Source organism: Eumetopias jubatus, unplaced genomic scaffold (genome assembly GCF_037043125.1).
Source record: "Eumetopias jubatus isolate StellerSeaLion01/CBP00866 unplaced genomic scaffold, mEumJub1_p1.0 scaffold_15, whole genome shotgun sequence".
Classification (NCBI taxonomy): Eukaryota; Metazoa; Chordata; class Mammalia; order Carnivora; family Otariidae; genus Eumetopias; species Eumetopias jubatus.
The window spans coordinates 81,437,145-81,457,358 of record NW_028274821.1 but is presented as its reverse complement, the minus strand read 5'-3'; the positions used below and the strand labels follow the sequence as shown (position 1 = coordinate 81,457,358).

The following is a 20,214-nucleotide window of genomic DNA, read 5'->3' as shown; positions in this document are numbered from 1 at the left end:
AGTTGCTAATAAGAATTGAAATAGTCAAGGGCAGGTATCAATGGAAAAACTAGTGGAGGATCAAATTTAGATAATTTCAGACAACTGACTATTATTAAGTACAATGTACTGAGCACAAACTGTTTGCCAGGCTCTTTGTCTATATTATTTTCACCCTTATAAAAATCCTTTGAGGAAAATATTATTACCTCTATTGAACGGATGAGCACATCAAGGGATAGAAAGGTGAAGCCTCTTGCCCAGTGTCACATATAGAGTGAGCTCCTTCTGAACTCCATGCTCTTTCACCCACACCACAAACCTCTTATATGTCTTCACGAATTTTATTTTAATATTATATCCTCAGCATTTATTAAAAGTTAATGAAGAAAGAAGTCACCTGAGGAACACTCTGTCTCTTCTGCAAAGCCATGTGGCTTGCCCATTAAATGGCAAAACGTCACTATTTTCTTTTAGCATCTGCCCTATGCCAAGGACCATGCTAAATGCTGGGACTACAGCTTCCAATAAGAGATGGTTCCTGCCCTCAGAGCTTTCCTGGCAGGACAATGGGTGGTGGGGTCTCTTTGTGGTGACTGCTGTGGGTCTGCAGTAAAACTTCTGAGCTCAGATCCAAGCTTCATCTGTGCCCGCTCTGTGACCTAGAGCAGTTTGCTCTCTAAACCTCAGTTTTCTCATCTATAAAATAAAAATAATAACAATAGACCTAGCAAACAGAGTTGTTTTAAGATCCAATACAACAACGCATTTAAAAGCTTAGCAGAGTGCTTAGTGTTCTATCAGTAGAATGATAAATACCATTTTTATGAAATAAACCAATGATTAAAGCAGAAAAATGCTCTGATACAAGTACACTAAACTCTGTTATTGCACATAGAAAAAACGGGTCTAAGTTACATTGAGAGAAAGTGGAAAGAATTTCAGGGCATGCTTCCCAATGGAGCTAATCTTCGTATATCCTTGACTAAGGAATTGTGTTAGTTATTTTTAGCTTTCAGTTCCGAGAATAATTTTCTCTCTTTGGACAAAACGGCATGCTCCCTTTTTCTGGTAGATAAAATATATATAACCTATTTATTTCCTATCTTGTAATGACCAGGAAGCTTACAGTTAAATTTAATGCTCTAAAGAGATTATATAGCCCTAGGGTTTGATAAAAATCCTTGATTATTTTTAACTTCCTTTTTAAATTTTAATATAGTTATTATAAGAGGACCTTTTATTTTAAAACAATTCTTTGGAAGCTAGTATATTATAAATAACCTGCAACTGGTGTTCCTTCAAGAATTCTGTATAAATCTATGAGATACTACCTCATACTAGTCAGAATGGCTAAAATTAATAAGGCAGGAAATGACAGATGGTGGCGAGGATGCAGAGAAAGGGGAACCCTCCTACACTGTTGGTGGGAATGCAAGCTGGTGCAGCCACTCTGGAAAACAGTATGGAGGTTCCTCAAAAAGTTGAAAATAGAACTACTCTATGACCCAGCAATTGCACTACTAGGGATTTACCCCAGAGATATAAATGTAGTCATCTGAAGGGGCACCTGCACCTTAATATTTAGAGCAGCAAAGTCCCCAATAGCCAAACTGTGGAAAGAGCCCAGATGTCCATCGACAGATGAGTGAATAAAGAAGATGTGGTGTATATACACAATGGACTATCACTCAGCCATCAAGAAAATGAAATCTTGCCATTTGCAACAACATGGATGGAACTGGAGGGTATTATGATAAGCGAAATAAGTCAATCAGAGAAAGATAATTATCATAAGATCTCACTCATATGTGGAATTTAAGAAACAAAACAGGAGCACAGGGAAAGTGATAGAAAAATAAAACAAGATGAAACCAGAGAGGGAGACAAACCATAAGAGACTCTTAATCATAGGAAACAAACTGAGGGTTGCTGGAGGGGAAGGAGTGGGGTGATGGGGTAACGGGGTGATGGACATTAAGGAGGGCACGGGATGTAATGAGCATTGGGTGTTATATAAGACTGATGAATCACTGACCTCTACCTCTGAAACTAATAATACACTATATGTTAATTAATAAAATTTAAATTTAAAAAAAGAATTCTGTGTAAATCTAATATTTTTTTTAAATTTCAGGTGTCATTAGTAGACGAAAGGAGTTCCCATACCGGGTACCATTAGATTTGGTCCCCAAAACAAAAGTCAAAAGGATTGTGAGTGTAAAAGGTAAAGTGACAAATGCCATTTTTATTTTTCATTTCACTTTATGCTTCAAACAGCAATCAAATATCCTCATGATTATTCTGTTTCTCCTCTTCTCTACTCAGCAGCATATACAAATCCGCCTCTGGGAGAACCCTGCTCCTTCTTCCACCTTCAAATCCCCAACCGCTTTTCTGACTGTTTTCTTCCATTGGCCTGATTTAAATGGAGATTCATTCTCCCACGATGAAGGATGGGGGCTATCACTGACGCAAAGACTTCTCCAAAACTTTCCATGATCTTAGTGACCACTCTTGCTCCAGAGAAGGCTTTGTGACCCACCAGAGTTGCACTGTTCTGCGGAAATATCAGTCCCAGAGGGGTTCTCTCCCCTCTGGCACATTTGCAGAAGTGGCAGCTTTGGTGGGTTTCCTCTGGTCTCCAGCTTTTATAATTCAGTATTAAGTCATCAAAACAACAGAATGTCCTGACTACATTTTGTCTCAGTGAAAGCCCTGGACTCACAGAATGTTAGTACCGGGAGAAACTTTTTTAAACATGCGCAATCCTGGTGTTGGTTGTGTGAAAATTGGTTTGCCTCGTATCGCACAGTGAGTTTTAGACAGAGCTCCCACAGCACTCCCAGAACACTCACAGCCCAGGCTTTTTGCTTTGCTTTGTGGGAGCGATTGATTAATAGGGTTTATGACATCTAAAGCTGTCAGATTGAACGACAACAAATTTGCCATGTCCTCTATGCGTTAATTTGCCTGCTACATTATACCATCTTACCACAATATTCCAGTGGCATTTTTAAGCCTGGTCTTGGTGTTTCTTTTAAATCCATATTCCTAACTAGATCTTTTTTGTCTCTCCCCAGCTAAGAAGTAATTCAACTGCCTAGATAAAAAGAAAAGAACAAGAGGGTGCCTGGGTGGCTCAGTTGGTTAAGTGTCCGACTCTTGATTTCAGCTCAGGTCATGATCTCGGGTCGTGAGATCGAGCCCTGAGTCAGGCTCTGCACTGGGTGTAGAACCTGTTAAGATTCTCTCTCTTCCTCTCCCTCTGCCCCTTCTCCTCACTGCCCCTATGCTCGCTCTCACTTTCTCTCTCAAAAAAAAAAAAAAAAAAAGAGGAAAGAACAGGGACAGTTGCTCTTCTCTCTAAAATATACTGTTACTCAGAAGTTGATAGAAATTGTGTCTACCTTGATTTTTTTGTTTGTTTGTTACAGGACTGCTTATAGGTGAGGTCATGTCTGCAGTTCTGAGTCAGAAAGGCATTGATATTCTTACCCACCTCCCCACGGGGAATGCAGAGGCAGAACTGATGAGCATTGTCCCAGTATTCTATGTTTTTCACTACCTGGAAGCAGGAAATAATTGGGACATTTTTTCTACTAATTCATTAACTGAAAAACAGAACCTGAAGAAAAAACTAAAAGAAGGTAAAAGAAAATCTATTTTACATATTGTACATAAAAGTGTTGTGATTTTTAAACTAATGGTGCAATTAAACTAATATTTAAGTTCTTATAAATTATACAAAAGCATAATTGTAAAAGCATTTCTGCAAAAAGAAAATCGTGAGATAGACACAACTATATAAATAAATACTATTTTCTGTAGCATTTTGGCTTAAATTTACCAAAATGCCTGGATGAGAGACAAGACACCTGCATTCCAACCCCTACAGAGCACTTCCTTCCCTCTTGAATGAGCTCAGAGTGTTCTGCTTGATAATTCCCAATTCAAGTGATTCGTGATTCATATACTTCTTTTGAGAAGTGTAACGTTGGCCACAGAGCACATGCTTGCTGCCCAACACCAAAGGAAGTTTACCGTTCCCAGAAGCTAATAAAGCATTCTTTGTGTAGAAATGAAGGTCAGTGAAGCACTATGTTCTTTTTCTGGTGCCTCTTAGGGTTGGTGAGCATCATGTCCTACAGAAATGCTGACTATTCTTACAGCATGTGGAAGGGTGGAAGTGCTAGCACCTGGTAAGTAGAAGGTTTGATTTGCATTTTCATAAAATAGTTGATTAATTAAGGAATCTTAATGGAAATTCCATTCATCCAGTTGCTCAGGATAAAAGTCTAGTTATCCTTCATTGCCCTCTTTCTCTTACAAGTCACATCGGATCCAGCGAATACTTCTGGCTGTACCTTCAAAATGTGTCCTAAACTTAACTACTTCTTACCAACCCCACCACGCCATCCTGGCCCAAGCCACTCCCATGTCTTATCTGGATTATTGTACTAGCCTTCTCTGCTCTTTCGTCTTCAGCCCTTCCCCCTCTTTGTCTATACCGAACGTAGCAGCTGGAGTGACCCTGTTAAAACATAAGTTAGGTCACGTCACTCAGAACCATTTGGGAGCTTCCCATCGTGCCCAGGGTAAAAACGAAACTTACTGTGAACTACAAGGCCCTTCATGGTCTGGCTTCAACTCACCTCTCCAACTGCATCCCCTACTATTCTCTTTCTTTCCACTCAAGCCCTACGGACCCCTTCAATGTTCCTTGAACATACCAGGCATGCTTCCACCTGAGGGCCTTTGCACTCATGTTCCTCTGTCCGAAATGCTCTTCAGGTATCAGTGGCTAGCTCCCTTACCTCCCTCAGGTCTTTACCAAAAATCACCTTCTCAATGAGGCCTCTACTTATCATTCTATCTAAAATTGCATCCCATTCCCATCCCAACATTTCATATCCTGTTCCCCAACTTTCCTTCCTCCTTAAAATTTATCATTAACATTCTTACTTATCTCACTTATTATCTGTCTTGCCACCAGAATGTGAGCTCCACGTGGGCACTCCCAAGTATTCCTAGTGTCTGGTACATACCTGACACATAGCAGGTGCTCAGTAAGTACTTATTCAGTGAAGCATAATAACTTCCTTATTTTTGATGCTTTGAGGGCAAGACTGTCTGAATTAACTGAAAGTCCACGTGGCAATCTATTTTCAAAAAAAATACTCTCATGCACTGACAAAATATTCAATGAAAACATAGTGTTCCAAGTGCTTTATAAATTTTACTATATAAAACACTTTTAAAAATTGTACAATCTGGAATAATTGACTTTTAGATTATGCCCTGTAACTATGGAGAGTCCCCGGGATTTCATCTTTGACCCTCTTATTTTCTGTAGTCTCTCCTTGTGCAATCTCATCTTTGCCCATGATTTCCATAATTTCTACATAGATGATTCCCCAATTGATGTCTCAAGGCCTAACTTCTTTCCTAAGCTCCAAATCCACATTTCTAGGGGTCTGGGAGCCAAAGGCCCTTCAAACATAATTCATGCCAAATTCAGTCTTTTGTTTTGTTTTGTTTGGGTTTTCTTAATCTGTAGGCAGCAATACTCTGTACAAGTTTGAACCATCCCTTTCCTTTTGGCTCTATATCCAATCACTTATCAAGTCCACAGATTGTACCTCAGAAGTGGGTCTAACCATGTGTGGGTGGCACATTTTAAAAGACATGTAGACTCCTGGAGCATGCCTACCGGAGGATACCAACCAGGATGCGAGGGGTAGGGGTTAGAAACCAGCACAGCAACAGCTAGGGACTAAATGCTTAGAGGACGAAATGCCCCCTCTCCCCAAGAAGATGCAGTAGCCTCTCAGTAAACACCTAGGGCCTCTCGAGCATTCTGGGCAAGACTGAGTGGACGGTGTTCAGCCAGAAATACAGAAATATTTGGATACTGTCCTAGAACCCAACTCCACAAGTTCCTTGAGAGAAACATACACAGAAGAAAATGGCCAGTACCTGAATACTTTCAAAATATTTTTTTTGAGAAATACAAGGGAAGTACAAAGAAAAAGTACAAAAAATAATATATCATTTATTTTATTTTATTTTTAAAGATTTTATTTATTTATTTCAGAAAGAGCACACGAGCAAGCATGAGCAGGGGGGCGGGGCAGAAAGAAAGGGAGAAACAGGCTCTCCACTGAGCTGGGAGCCTGATGTGGGTCTCAGTCCCGGGACCCTGGGATCATGACCTGAGCCGAAGGCAGACGCTTAACTGACTGAGCCACCCAGGTGCCCCAATATATCGTTCATTTTAGAAAGAAAAATGAAAATAAAATATTTTAAGTGAGAGGGAGAGTCAAGTGGTCTTACTCTCAGAAGTGAGGGGCTGAAGAGTGGGTGGCTCTGGGCACTCAGAGAGTGAGGTAATGGGACCGGAGGAGTTGGGGGGCGGGCGGATAAGAGGCATTGTGGGGTTATGAATTAGATACTCTTGGATATTCTTTGAGAGATATTAGTAGAGACTGAAATTGCTTCAAAAAGCAAAAAACAAAAACAAGAAAGCCTCCATAATCATGATAGTTAAAGCTTCCTTGTGAGGTAGTGAGTTCTGCATCAATGGCCTGGCTCAAGAGGAAGTGAGGTAAACACTCTGGTGAAAGTCGGGGAAGGAAATTCAGGCCTCAGACAAGACTTTAGATTAGACAGCTTGTGCACCTTTTACAATCTAGAATTTTAAGATTTTACTCTTCCAGGTCTCCTGTTCATATGTCAGTGCCCTGACTCAAAACTATTTGCTTCACCACTGTTGTCTTTAACTTGAGCGTAATTTTGTTTTTAATCATCAGGCACCGGTTTTAGTTTGTGTGCTTGTTAGCAATCCTGCAATCACAAAAGATGTGTTGTTCACGTTTGTTGACTAAACGTTTTGGAGATCTTCCTAAAATCTTCTCTTCCTTTGTAAAATGGTGACAACATACTTTGAATTGTATGATTTAAAATATTATTTTCTTTTAAAGAATAAATATCATATTAACTAAAACACACATAAATTGAAAGCCAAAGGGATTGAACATCTAAATATTAGTTATTTGATTTTGTCTTAAAGGTTAACAGCTTTTGTTTTAAGAGTACTTGGACAAGTAAATAAATACATAAATCAGAACCAAAATTCAATTTGTAATGCTTTATTGTGGCTGATAGAGAATAGTCAACTAGAAAATGGATCTTTCAAGGAAAACTCCCATTATCAACCAATAAAATTACAGGTAAGGAAACCAAATATATAGATTAGCAACAGTTTTATTTACAAGTCTGAGTTTTGTTCTCATCCTATTTTAGAAGTTTGAAGAAAAGAAAATATATGTATCCCTTTAAGAAAGTCCTGTTGTGTACAGGCAAAGAATATGAAGGTTCTTCTTGCACTGCTCTTCACACAATTCAGTATAGGTCAGACGAGTGATGTCTTTGACATCTCTTGTGTAACAGGCACCGGTTGTCCACAGGCTGTAAGTGCTAGAGATCTCAGAACAGGTAAAATGTATCATCTGTCCACATACCCTTGGTATAGATGCCATACCTGAAATTCAGAGCCTTCTTACAGGTCAAGGCTGCAAGGTGTTGTCATGAAAGATGGGACCCTATTTATATCCTGTCAGTAAGAGAGCTTGGGGTCAGTTTTATTAAACTGTACAACAAAGTGTTGTTTGAGATTAGAATCTACTTATAAACTTGAATTACAAAGTGATTATAGTATCTCTCCAAGATACCATTACAGTATCTCCTACTCCCTTCTACTCCTTAGAATGTTTCTTTAAGATGCAACAGTGTTTTTCGTTCCTTTGTTTGTTTGTTTTTGTTTGTTTTGGTTTTTTGCCTGCCCTAATCCAATCCCTTTCTGGCATGATATCAGGCATAAATGGCTCCCTGGTAACAGGGAACTCATATGGTCCTCTGCTGCACCAATAGCAGATTAGGACTCCCACAAGAAACAGAGGGCAACTGACATTATCCAGGTGCTATTTGAAGAATAAAATACTACATTTTTTTTCTTAAGATGCCCACATATCCATCCATCCATCCATCTATCTGTCTGTATTATTCAACAACCATTCGCTGAGCACCTAATACGTGGTCTATTCTGAGCGCAATCAGGGAGGAAGTGTGGGAAGGATAGACTACCACAAAGCTCACACACTGGTAGGGAAAGTGGGCTATCCATACTACCAACTCTAATCTACATATAACTGTATGTGTTCATTCACGTATATAAGAAATACTTACTGAATGTGTACTAAGTGCTACATGGTAGAGACACAAGGGTGAACAAAACAAGTGTGGTCACTGAGGCCTTAGAGCTTATGATCTCGCAGAGAAGTCAGACGTCAGTAAGTAATTTCAAGTGTGCGATACATGTTAAGAAAAGGGAAATATAATTTCACCAAAAGCGGGGGATCTAACCTAGTATGGGGGAATTGAAAACAATGAGTTAGCCAGGATCCTGGGAGCTAGTCAAGAGGAAGGCAGGCAGAGTGTTCCAAGTGACGGCAAACAGCGTGCCTGGCCTTTTGAAGTGGAGAGAGAGGGTGGTTCATGCACGTAACTGGGACCAAGAGAGCTAGGGGGTGAGTGACATGAAATAAAGCTGGAGAGGTAAATAGAGGACGCTTTGGAAGATCATATAAGCATTGCATTGGAATGTGACTGCCCTAAGAGGAAATAATACGGGAGAACAGAGTCTGAATAGAGCTTCAGAGAGGAGGTGGTATTTTAACAGGATCTTGAAGGAGGGGGAGAACCTGTGGTGAAGAGGTATGAAGTGGAACTTCAGGGTGGGGAGGTGAGGGAGAGAAAGGCATGGAAGGTATGCAAGTGAGGAAGACCAAGATCTTACTGAGAAATGGCAAGCAGTCCAACTGGAATGCATGAAGGGAGAGGAGGAGATTAGAACCAGGTCATTTCACTTTAAGGACACCGTTTCACTCTCCTTTTAAAACATGGCTTATTTTTAGGGTACCTTGCCTATTGAAGCCCAAGAGAATGCCTTATATCTTACAGCCTTTACAGTGATTGGAATTAGAAGGGCTTTTGATATATGCCCCATAGTGGTAAGTAAGAGTTTCCTTCCTCTAACACTGCTCATCTGTTTCTGTACCATTTAGTGGGAGGGACCGCCTTGAAAATAAATTTAGCTCCCAAATCAAAAGATTTCGGAATTATGATAGATATTAGAGATGCTCTGGTCCAACCTACTTGTTGACAGTTGCAAAAACTGAGACCTGTGGGTAAGGCAGGTTTAATCGTCCCGTGTCACAGGCTACTAAACTATGGAGCTGACAGAACCAGTAAGTTGTGACTGAGGAGAAAATGACGTGGTGTCCCTAGCTTCCTTCCAGTGTCTCTGGTAATGTTATGATGTGTATGTGACTGTTAGCCTACAGTGGAGGCATTTTATATCATGGAACTACTAAACACACGATAGCGTGTTTGCTTCTTTGGGCTGTGCCGTCTCACTTGCTTGGAAGCTGAGGGGAGTAAGGAGAAGATTCACCTGAGTGCGTCAACATGGTAGACTCCAAGGGGTAGCAGGGATGCTTCCCCGATCTGGGAAGAGACACTTCCCCGCATTGAGGTCAAACACGCCTGCCTACAAATCAGAAGTCAATTAGACATGTCCTTCAAACCAGCCTACAGAAGAGACATGGAAAAACCCACAGGGGTTTGCAGGACTTCAACCACAAAACAAAATACTGTTTTTAGTTTGTTTCAAGAGAATTGTTATTTATACTTAACAAGACAAAATAATCAACAAGGGACAAGTTCCCAGGGCCCTAGAGGACCAGTCGACACCTAGTGGTACATGAGCAAGAGACAGTGGAGCCGGGAGAGAAGGGGCTGGGCAAGTTGACTGCAGCAGTGCACCAGACTTTGTCCTCATGCACTTATCCAAAATAAATACTTCAGTTGTCTCAGGACAAAATAATAGAGACAATTTTCCCAGGAATTCTTAGGATCAAGAAGCACTCTGGCAGCTTGGTTCTTTTCCTGCTATTTATGGTTTTATTTAGCAAAATTCCTTTTGAAAATGTGAGTCTGTCCCTGCTGTGCCGGGTTGGGGGGGGGGGGGGGGCGGGACGTGATTAAAGCTGTGTCTAGGCTTCTTCTTCCCAGAGACTACATCTGATACAGGAAACAGAAACTAAAGGGAAAAACTTTGACAGATGAGAATTGAGGGGCAAAAAGGTTGACCCAGTTTGGACAAGCACATTTTCCCTTCTGAGATTGTACTCTGCTCCTTCTCCCAGAGGGATTTGCTTCAGGGAGACCCCATCCACTTCCATTAGGTCATTTCTCTCTATGCTCCATCTTGCCTGCCCCAGGATGGTGCCACCCGGGGGTAGTTCTCATCAGTTGTTAGGTTGAGGCTTGACAAACCTAGATGTCTTTTGCTCTTGTTTCCAGAAAATCAGCATGGCTCTCACTAAAGCTGACAACTTTCTGCTTGAAAATACCCTCTCAGCCCAGAGCACCTTTACACTGGCCATTTCTGCTTATGCTCTTTCCCTGGGAGATAAAAGTCACCCACAGTTTCATTCAATTGTCTCAGCCCTGAAGAAAAAGGCTTTGGTTAAAGGTATGACTTGTTTCGTACATTTATTTGGCAAGTGTTTACTAAGCATATAAAGTCTGCTAATTCTGGGAAGGAGATTAGGGCATGCAAAGTTGAGTAAGACACAATCCCTGCCCTAAAGGAACAAATCATCATAATACAATATAATAAGTGCTGTTATTCATTCATTCAGCATATGTATTGAGTACCTCCTATATATCAGACACTGCTGTAGGTTCTAGAGATAAAGCAACAGACCAAAAGAAAAAAAATCCAGGTCCTCATAGAACTTACATTCCAGTTATGGGGAGACAAACATGGTAAGTAAAATATTGCATATAGTGACTAGGTTGGCGATGAATGATATGAAGAAAAATGAAGCAGGGGAGGGAGACAAGGCGAAGGAGGAGGTTGTGATTTAAGCCTCCCTGAGAAGCTAGTACTTGAATCGAGACCCAATGAAGGTGAGGAAGCAAGCTGTGGCTTCTCCAAAGGATGTTCCTGGTGGAGAAGCAGCGTGTGCGTATGCCTGAGGCAGGAGGGTGCCTGGAGCTCCAAGAATGGCAAGGAGGCCAGTGTGACTGGAGAGGAGTGAGATGATGGGGAGGCAAGGGAAGGAGAGGGGGCAGGAGGGAGGGAGGGTCATATGCAGCCTTGGAGGTCATCACAGGAGCTCCACAAGACTCCTGTATACAGTCGTGCAATGTGCACAGCTCCCAACCCAGCCAGTGAACTGAGGCTGAAATCCAGCTTGTGAATTCCCCCAGCCAGGCACCCTGGATTGGGTCTGCCTCTGCCCAGACCAAGAGGTGCCTGTGTCTCATTCACATCCGGGCGCTGTGGGGGCCAGGGGAAGCCCAAACCTTTAACTTCCAGTCCAAGTGAAAAGGGAAGGTTTTGAGGATTTTTAGCAGAGAGAGATGTACTCATTGCCAGTTTATTGCACTTTCCCTTCTGGCTTATCCTGTATTGCGTTGGCTATATATGTATTTCATTTTGAAAAATAAAGAAACCACTTCCTATGGGTCAGGAGTAAAGAAATAGAAAGAGGATAGCAGTGATCACTGGCCAGTGTTCCTTTTTTTTTTATGTTATGTTAATCACCATGTGTTCCTATACCAGCACGGCATGGTTGGACACTTCCGAGCCCTCTCCTGGCTGAGGTTTTCTAAAAGCTTAATAAATGTAACATGAAGTGTACCACTATCTACAAGATTTGATTTCCGTCATCATTTAAAAATGACTGAATCTTTTTTTTTTAAGTAAGAAGAGTAAGGATCAATTTTAATTGTAAATATCAGTGAACTTACAGTGGTTTTTTTTTCTTTTTGGTTTTTTTTTTTGATGTAGTGTTCCATGATTCATTGTTTGTTCATAACACCCAGTGCTCCACGCAGAACGTGCCCTCTTTAATACCCATCACCAGGCTAACCCATCCCCCCACCCCCCTCCCCTCTAGAACCCTCAGTTTGTTTTTCAGAGTCCATCATCTCTCATGGTTCATCTCCCCCTCCGATTTCCCCCTCTTCATTCTTCCCCTCCTGCTATCTTCTTTTTTTTTTCTTAACATATATTGCATTATTTGTTTCAGAGGTACAGATCTGTGATTCAACAGTCTTGCACAATTCACAGCGCTCACCATAGCACATACCCTCCCCAATGTCTATCACCCAGCCACCCCAACCCTCCCACCCCCCACCACTCCAGCAACCCTCAGTTTGTTTCCTGAGATTAAGAATTCCTCATATCAGTGAGGAAAATGACTGAATCTTAAAAAATAAATAAATAAAAAAAAATGACTGAACCTCAAAACCACTTGTACAGTGCTTTTAAAATAACATAAAAGAAATGCTTGGGTCTTAGAAGATAGGGATCATAAAATCATAGAATTTAAGAAGAGGTCTTAATGATTCAGATAATGTTTGAGCTGCAAGTATCTTCAAAAACCAAATTTTTCATTCTAAATACAGCAAATCTGAGTCTCTGAGAGGGAGGGGAAACATTGTCCAAAGTCATGTAAATAACATAATTATGAATTGTAAACAGATACATTAAAATCTTGACTAATCTTCCAAAATGATTTCCAAATACACCTTACTGTTTTTTTTAAAGATACTCTATTTAAAAAAGCATGTAAAGTGACAAGTTTAAATTACTAGAGCAATAACAAATATAATTTAGAACCTAGTTTATGAAAAATATTGCATATATGAAATTATCTTTAGTGCTTTACACTGGGAAGAGATCATAAAAGACTGAACTAAGGTTTTGGGCATGATCTCATAATTTCTAGGACATAGATTTTTTTTTTCTGTCAGGGAGAAAAGTTCTCCAATTTATCTCATAGTGTCGATAATAACAGTAAGCCTTTCTCTGTGTATGGTGCTTTCTGGTGGATTAAAATTTACATTTAGTATCTCATCTGAGTTTCATTGCAAGGAAAAAAGTACTACATACACTTTAGGTTTTAGAAAATTAGGCCCACAGGACTAAAAGAATTTATCCAAATTGACATGGTCAGTTCCTAGTGGAGTAGAGAGCAGAACCTGGGTGTACTAGTTACAAGTTTATTGCATTTCTCACTCTGCTATACTGCTCTTCCCAAGTACACATGGACTCTCCATGATGACCCTTTCAAGTCAAGACAAACAGCACTGTATTAAAGATCTTATTTTGTATTGGTCCCCTTGAAGTTCTTCTTACAAACGAGTAAGAAACTTCTAGACCTCAAAAGGCCACTACCAGAAGAAACTTCTAGAAACCCGCTAGAATTATGTGAGATTCACATTTTTAATTATAGCAATGAATGTGATTTGTTGATGTTCAGGTGACCCAGTCATTTATCGTTTTTGGAAAGACAATCTTCAACAGCAAGACAGATCTGCACCTAACTCTGGTACAGCACATATGGTAGAAACTACTGCCTATGCTTTGCTCACCACTCTGAACTTGAAAGACATAAATTATGTTAACCCAATCATCAAATGGCTATCTGAAGAGCAGAGGTATGGAGGTGGCTTTTATTCAACCCAGGTAACATTTCTTTGTCTTGTTTTATCCTCATGAAATTGGTCCTCTCCCCCCGCACCCCCTGCCACTACATGGTCCCACTCATTCTGACCTCCATGGTTTTGTCCACCAAATGAGCATACCATAGATATGAATCAATGACTAGAATCAAAGGACCCTTAGAGATTATCTGCATTGATAGCCTTCTTAAAGAAGGAAGTCAGGCCCAGGAGGTTCATTCATGGAGTTAGTGGCAGAGCCAAAATCAAAACTCACATCTCCTAACTCTAAATCCAGTACTTACTTTATGATTCTTAATGATCATGAAGGGCTAGCAAGGTTATCAGCAATTCCATGACATCTTATGTAATAACCATGTGGACAAAAGTACTGATATTCCCTCCCCCCAAAATAAATAAAAAGTGAGAGAAATACTGATTGTTATAGTTTATCTAGCTACCATTGTAAACTCATTCTATGTTAGAACTATTTTAGTTGAAGAATATACCTCTGCATTCAAAGTTTAGCTCAAATATTGGCATCTTCTCTGTTCCTTGGATGTTTGGATGATGACAAAATTTAGAGTTAGAGGGGTCCTTCAGGATTACTTCAGAGATTATCGAATCTGGGGAGGCAAATGGGTTTCATCTTGGAGACAGGTGTAGGCTTAGCAAGGAAGAATGTCCCATTGATGAGCACGCCATGGACACAGGCAGACGGGGTAGCCACATATTTGACATCTCTGAGCTAGTCATACTTCCCAATTTTATAGATGAGGAAGATGAGACCTAGAAAAATAAAGTTCATCCATTTATTCCTAGAAAAATAAAGTTCATCAATTTATTCCTTCAACAAATACTTGTTCAACAGCTACCATGTGTACCTACAAAATGTAATGGATGCCAAGAAAGACTTGCATCCAGAAATCTTACATTACAGTGGGCAGAAGGAGAAAATTAAAACAGAATTATGGAGAGGGAGAGCTTATTGATGGCCTCACTGTGGAGTTGTTTAAAGTGAGACTTAGGATAAAAAGGAGAGAGTCATGCAAGGAGTTGGAGGCATTCTGTAGAGTGACCTGCCTGTGGTCACGCACTCGGGATGCATGGAGCACCTGGCCCTGAGGACACACTTCCTTCCTCTTCCTGCCAACAGCAGCATCCTTGCTGGGGAGGAAGAGACCTTCCTCTCATCTCCACCTGGGGGCCCTTCACCAATTTCCCTCACTCAGCTGGAGTTTCAGCCTGCATCCCCATCCTCTCATAAAAAAGGGTATTTGTAAACACAGGGAATATATAAATGAGCTAAACCTATTTTTGTGCCTTGCTGATCTTTGATAGGATACAATTAATGCCATCGAGGGCCTGACAGAATATTCACTCATGATTAGACAACTCCAGTTGAACATGGATATCAGTGTTTCTTATAAGCATAAAGGTGACTTCTACCATTATAAGATGACAGAGAAGAATTTCCTTGGGAGACCAATAGAGGTAAATGAAGGACTTTTGATAATATTTTATAACGGGATGGGACCTTTGAAATCATGTGTTTCACTCTTATTTTACAAATGTATCTATTTACTACTAAAAAATACACTAAGAGTACCTGCTATGTCCTGGGCAGGGGTGCCTGCTATGTCCTGGATACTGGGGATTCAAAAGCAAAGTATATGAAGAAACTGTGTGTTCGGGGGGACAATTGTTTTAACAGTGAAAAATAAGAGCCTTGACAGGGACATGGAAGGACAGAGCAGGGCCTCCTGACCCAAGGTGAGAGGTAGGAATTTGTCAAATGCATCCAGGTGCGCAGGTTGAATCTCGAAGAATCAGAATGACCTAGCCAGGTGAAGAAAAGGGAAGAACATTCCAGAGAGACAGAACAGTATGCACAATGGTGCAGTGGTAGAGTGAGAGAAAACACATTTGGGCATCCACCAATGGTTCCACCTGGTCCTGTCATGCATACAAACTGTGGCCTAGCTGGAATTGGCTTTTAGGTCCTCCAACAGCTTACCCCGTGTGCCCTGCTGGATTTTTTCTTAAGTGGGCTCCATGCCCAGTGCGGAGCCCAATGTGGGGTTTGAACTCATGACCCTGAGATCAAAACCTGAATTGAGATCAAAAGTTGGACGCTTAGCCAACTGAGCCACCCAGGCTCCCCTGGATTTTTTTTTTTTTTTTATGAAAACCTTGATGGCCTATGAAAATTTCCCAAAGAAAAGAAATGTTGGAAAAACTAGTTTCTGTGTCAATTAGAGTAGCTGCCAGTAAACAGCTGCTAAGACACATTTTTCTAATTACCACATTTTTAAATGCTTTTAGGTCATATTTAAATATACAAATAACTGGAAATAGTTTTTAACTGTCTTGTATCCTCTACAAATCCATGTTTGGGAAAAGTAAATAGGCATGAGAAATAAAATTTAATGCAAAAATCACAAACTATTGGCGCATAGTAAAAAAAAATAGGTATGAATATATAGACAGAGATATAGACATATTCCAACACTTAAAAATCCATAGACTTCAAATAGAAATCTGTTTCCAGACTCCTTTGAAAAACCGTAGGATCTGGCAACAAGATGCTGGCAGCAGCAAGCATTCTTCAATCTGTCCCAGTTCCCACAGTCACGTGACACGCGTGTAGGCACTTTGTCCGTACTTTGTGCTTAGGCCTCTGCAGGCACGTGTACTTGTGGTCCCTGGGTTGGTAATGTATCTCCTTTCTCTCGGAGCCTGTAGAGTTCACTAGAGATTCACATTCTGAGCCAGTGGTCTAAGCTCTCATGAGGAGCTCTTGACCTGAACAGCACGGTAGGCCCGCTGGAGATAGCTGGAGTTACTTCTTCTCTGCAGGGGTAATGCTGTAAGGGCCCCTTGCCATTTCTAAATAACTTAAACCTCAGCCCATGATACCGTCTTTGTATAAAACCCAGGCTAGTAGTATCGAGTTTGGAATTCTCTATGTCAGCATTTCCTGAAATGTGTTATATAAAAAAGGTTTGGTGGTCAAGTAAGTGTGGGAAACTGTAGTTTAAATGAAGTTAAACAAGTTCTTTCTTAGAGGATAGCCCATCTTTAATACGTATGTAACTAAGTGTGGTGACTCTGGGGAAGAAAGGGCAATGGAGGGGCATGGGGACATGGCAACAGTGTTCATTTCCCAAACTTACAGGTCACTTGTGTTCATAGAACCCATTCCTCATGCAGCATCTTGATGCACTGGCTTTTCAATCAATGCTGTTATATTCCATCAGGGAGAACAAGAAAGTTGGCCTTTTTACGTACATTTACTAAAATTTAGAGGAAGGGCTGATGACTTTTCATGCACACCAAACCCCTTTTGCTCTAGTGTGCTAAGTAAGGGGAGGGCAGGCTGCAGACTTGGAGAAAGCAAAGAACCAACTCTTCGGGCCTCTTGCACAAAATGATCTCTCCCATGCTTTCCACAGATCAGGGGACATTTGTATAATAGAGTTCTTCTGGAGAGGAGAATTCCTTAACCCAGTTCATACCTTCACTCTCCTCTTAGAAGGATGGGCAAAAGACCATCAGCACCTAAGGATTTGGCAGGCTTAAGTGAGGTGCTAGGGGTTTGGGTGGGGTGCCAAGGGTTTTGGTAAACAGAGTCCAGTGGGATGTGGAGGAGACAAGCCATCATGAGGCACTGAAAGGAATTTACTCAGTTGGCAAAAGGAGACGAAGATCCAGTTTTATCATAACCATATATAAATGAAGATGTAACCAAAAATGACTTCTGATATGTTGGTTTCTCTGGCTCACTCGGGAGATCTCAGACATCGTAGTTACATGTAGAAGGGAAAGGGGAATTTCCAGCACTTTTCGTGTCTGTGTGCACAGGATTTTCACTGTTGTATCCATTTAATCTCACGAAAGCTCTGAGAGAGGAAGCTGGCAGGTATCTGCCCACCTTTTTCATTGTTCTGTCCTCCCTTCCTGTTGAATAAGAAAAGAAAGCATGGTTTCTTATCCCCTTTCCAGGTGCCTCTCAATGATGACCTCGTGGTCAGTACTGGATACAGCAATGGCTTGGCCACAGTGCATGTAAGTATTTCATTGAAAGCCAATTTCAATGATGTGTCCGCTTGAACTAAGTAACATAAAAGAAAGTTAGGGACTTTGCCACAAAGTTACAGAAATCTGGGCTTGGGTAACCATGACTAAAGTAGGATTCATTTATTTAATTCTTTTTAGCTGTCCTCACAACTGCTTTTTGCAAATGGTTATGTTAATCCTTGTATGCATATAGTCTTTGTGTTTGTGGAAATTATACATATAATTATACTTATAGATACATAATTTTATGGTTCTATATGTGTATATATATATACATATGATGCATGTGTGTGGATATATATGGTTCATAACATAGTCACACCTCGTTTATCCAGCATCACTGCAGATTGATGTATATACATACGGGCTTAAGTTTCTTTTATTTTAGCCATAGACTGCATGCACATACATAGACAGCTTAGAAAAACTTGCTACTGCCAAATGGCTAACATAAGATAAATTACATATTCTAAGCATAATTTAACATTCTCCTGATGATTTTAATTATGCTCTTATCTTTAGCACATTTATTCCTTCAAAGACTTCATAATATTGCATGGTTGGGTTGGTGGGGAGATGGATTGTCCACTTCTCTGTCATTTCTTGTTGCTCTCAATATACCTACCTCTGGTAAGCACTCCTCCCTTTCCATGCACACCTATAATTTGTTGTTTACCACGGTGGTGTGGGAGCTAGGAGAAAACCATATATCCTAGCCTTGTAGTGTTATGCATAAAGTTAGAGCATACAGGTTCAAGGGTGAGAGGCTTAAGAACTTCCCTACGGTGAGGTGCTCAGGTTTGACTGCATGGGATTTGGCAAGATTCTGCCTGGCTAGATGTCATTTTTTTTTCCCTACTTGGGCTTCTCAGCTATGTTTCAAATTGTGGGGTTTGCTGAAAGTCCATCTATTGTGAAATGAGTCTTAATTTCACCCAATTTGCACTGGATTATGGAAATGATACTTCAGGCATCCCATTTGCAGCAACAGTACTACCATAATGCCTTTCCCACTGTCCTATTTTACATAGAATATTTTTGTTCACTCATCCCAATGTAGGTAACAACTGTGGTTCAAAAAACCAGCACCTCTGAGGAAATTTGCAGCTTTCATTTGAAAATTGAAACCCAAGACATAGAAGGTAAAACAGCATGATTTACACTGTAATTTTGTACCTTCTTCTTTTACCTGGGGACTTCACCTCCCTCTTCTGGTGGGTTGGTTCTCCCCTGCACTTCAAAAGCAAGTCCCAGTGCACACTGTAGTCCTCCTCTAACCATGGCCCTGGGCTCAGGGCATATGCTCTCTTCTGCCCTGAGAGCTTCCATGTGTGGCTCAAAGACCTATCCCTACAGGCAAATTTCTAGCTACCAGTGAATCCAGGCATCAGCTCTTTCTCCCTGCAACCTTCCCCAAACATGTTACCTTAAATAACTCCTTCCTTAAATTATAAGCTCATACAGGAATTCAGTAAAGTGGCAGGATATAAAACCAATGCACAGAAATCAGTGGCATTCCTATAGACCAACAAGACAGAAGAAAGAGAAATTAAGGAGTTGATCCCATTGACAATTGCACCCAAAACCATAAGATACCTAGGAATAAATCTAACCAAAGAGGCAAAGGATCTGTACTCAAAAAACTATAAAATACTCAGGAAAGAAATTGAGGAAGACACAAAGAATGGAAAAACGTTCCATGCTCATGGATTGGAAGAACAAATATTATGAGGATGTCAATGTTACCTAGAGCAATCTACACATTCAATGCAATCCCCCTCAAAATACCATCCACTTTTTTCAAAGAAATAGAACAAATAATCCTAACATTTGTATGGAACCAGGAAAGACCCTGAATAGCCAGAGGAATGTTGAAAAAGAAAAGCAAAGCCGGCGGCATCACAATCCCGGACTTCCAGCTCTATTACAAAGCTGTCATCATCAAGACAGTATGGTACTGGCACAAAAACAGACACATAGATCAATGTAACAGAATAGAGAGCCCGGAAATGGACCCTCAACTCTATGGTCAACTAATCTTTGACAAATCAGGAAAGAATGTCCAATGGAAAAAAGACAGTCTCTTCAACAAATGGTGTTGGGAAAATGGGACAGCCACATGCAGAAGAATGAAACTTCCTTAGCCCACACACAAAAATAGACTCAAAATGGTTGAAAGACCTCAATGTGAGACAGGAGTCCATCAACATCCTAAAGGAGAACAGAGGCAGCAACCTCTTCGACCTCAGCCGCAGCACCTTCTTCCTAGAAACATCGCCAAAGGCAAGGGAAGCAAGGGCAAAATGAACTATTGGGACTTCATCAAGATAAAAAGCTTTTGCACAGCAAAAGAAACAGTAAACAAAACCAAAAGACAGCCGACAGAATGGGAGAAAATATTTGCAAGTGACATATGAGATAGAGGGCTAGTATCCAAAATCTATAAAGAACTTATCAAACTCAACACCCAAAGAACAAAGGATCCAATCAAGAAATGGGCAGAAGACATGAACGGACATTTTTCCAAAGAAGACAAAGAAATAGCCAACAGACACATGAAAAAGTGCTCAACAT

At 40.7% G+C, this 20,214-nt stretch overlaps 1 protein-coding gene across 1 annotated transcript in view; it reads left to right on the top strand.

The window, feature by feature from the left end:
• The window catches only part of C5 (complement C5), a 93,944-nt gene that overhangs the window by 57,669 nt on the left and 16,061 nt on the right, over positions 1–20,214 (top strand). The window contains exons 23-32 of the mRNA XM_028107832.2: positions 2,117–2,206; positions 3,417–3,629; positions 4,106–4,181; positions 7,052–7,211; positions 8,955–9,050; positions 10,405–10,576; positions 13,380–13,585; positions 14,902–15,054; positions 17,566–17,628; positions 18,701–18,782. Coding sequence (XP_027963633.1) covers positions 2,117–2,206; positions 3,417–3,629; positions 4,106–4,181; positions 7,052–7,211; positions 8,955–9,050; positions 10,405–10,576; positions 13,380–13,585; positions 14,902–15,054; positions 17,566–17,628; positions 18,701–18,782 — 1,311 coding nt within the window. The remainder of the gene's footprint in view (positions 1–2,116; positions 2,207–3,416; positions 3,630–4,105; positions 4,182–7,051; positions 7,212–8,954; positions 9,051–10,404; positions 10,577–13,379; positions 13,586–14,901; positions 15,055–17,565; positions 17,629–18,700; positions 18,783–20,214) is intronic.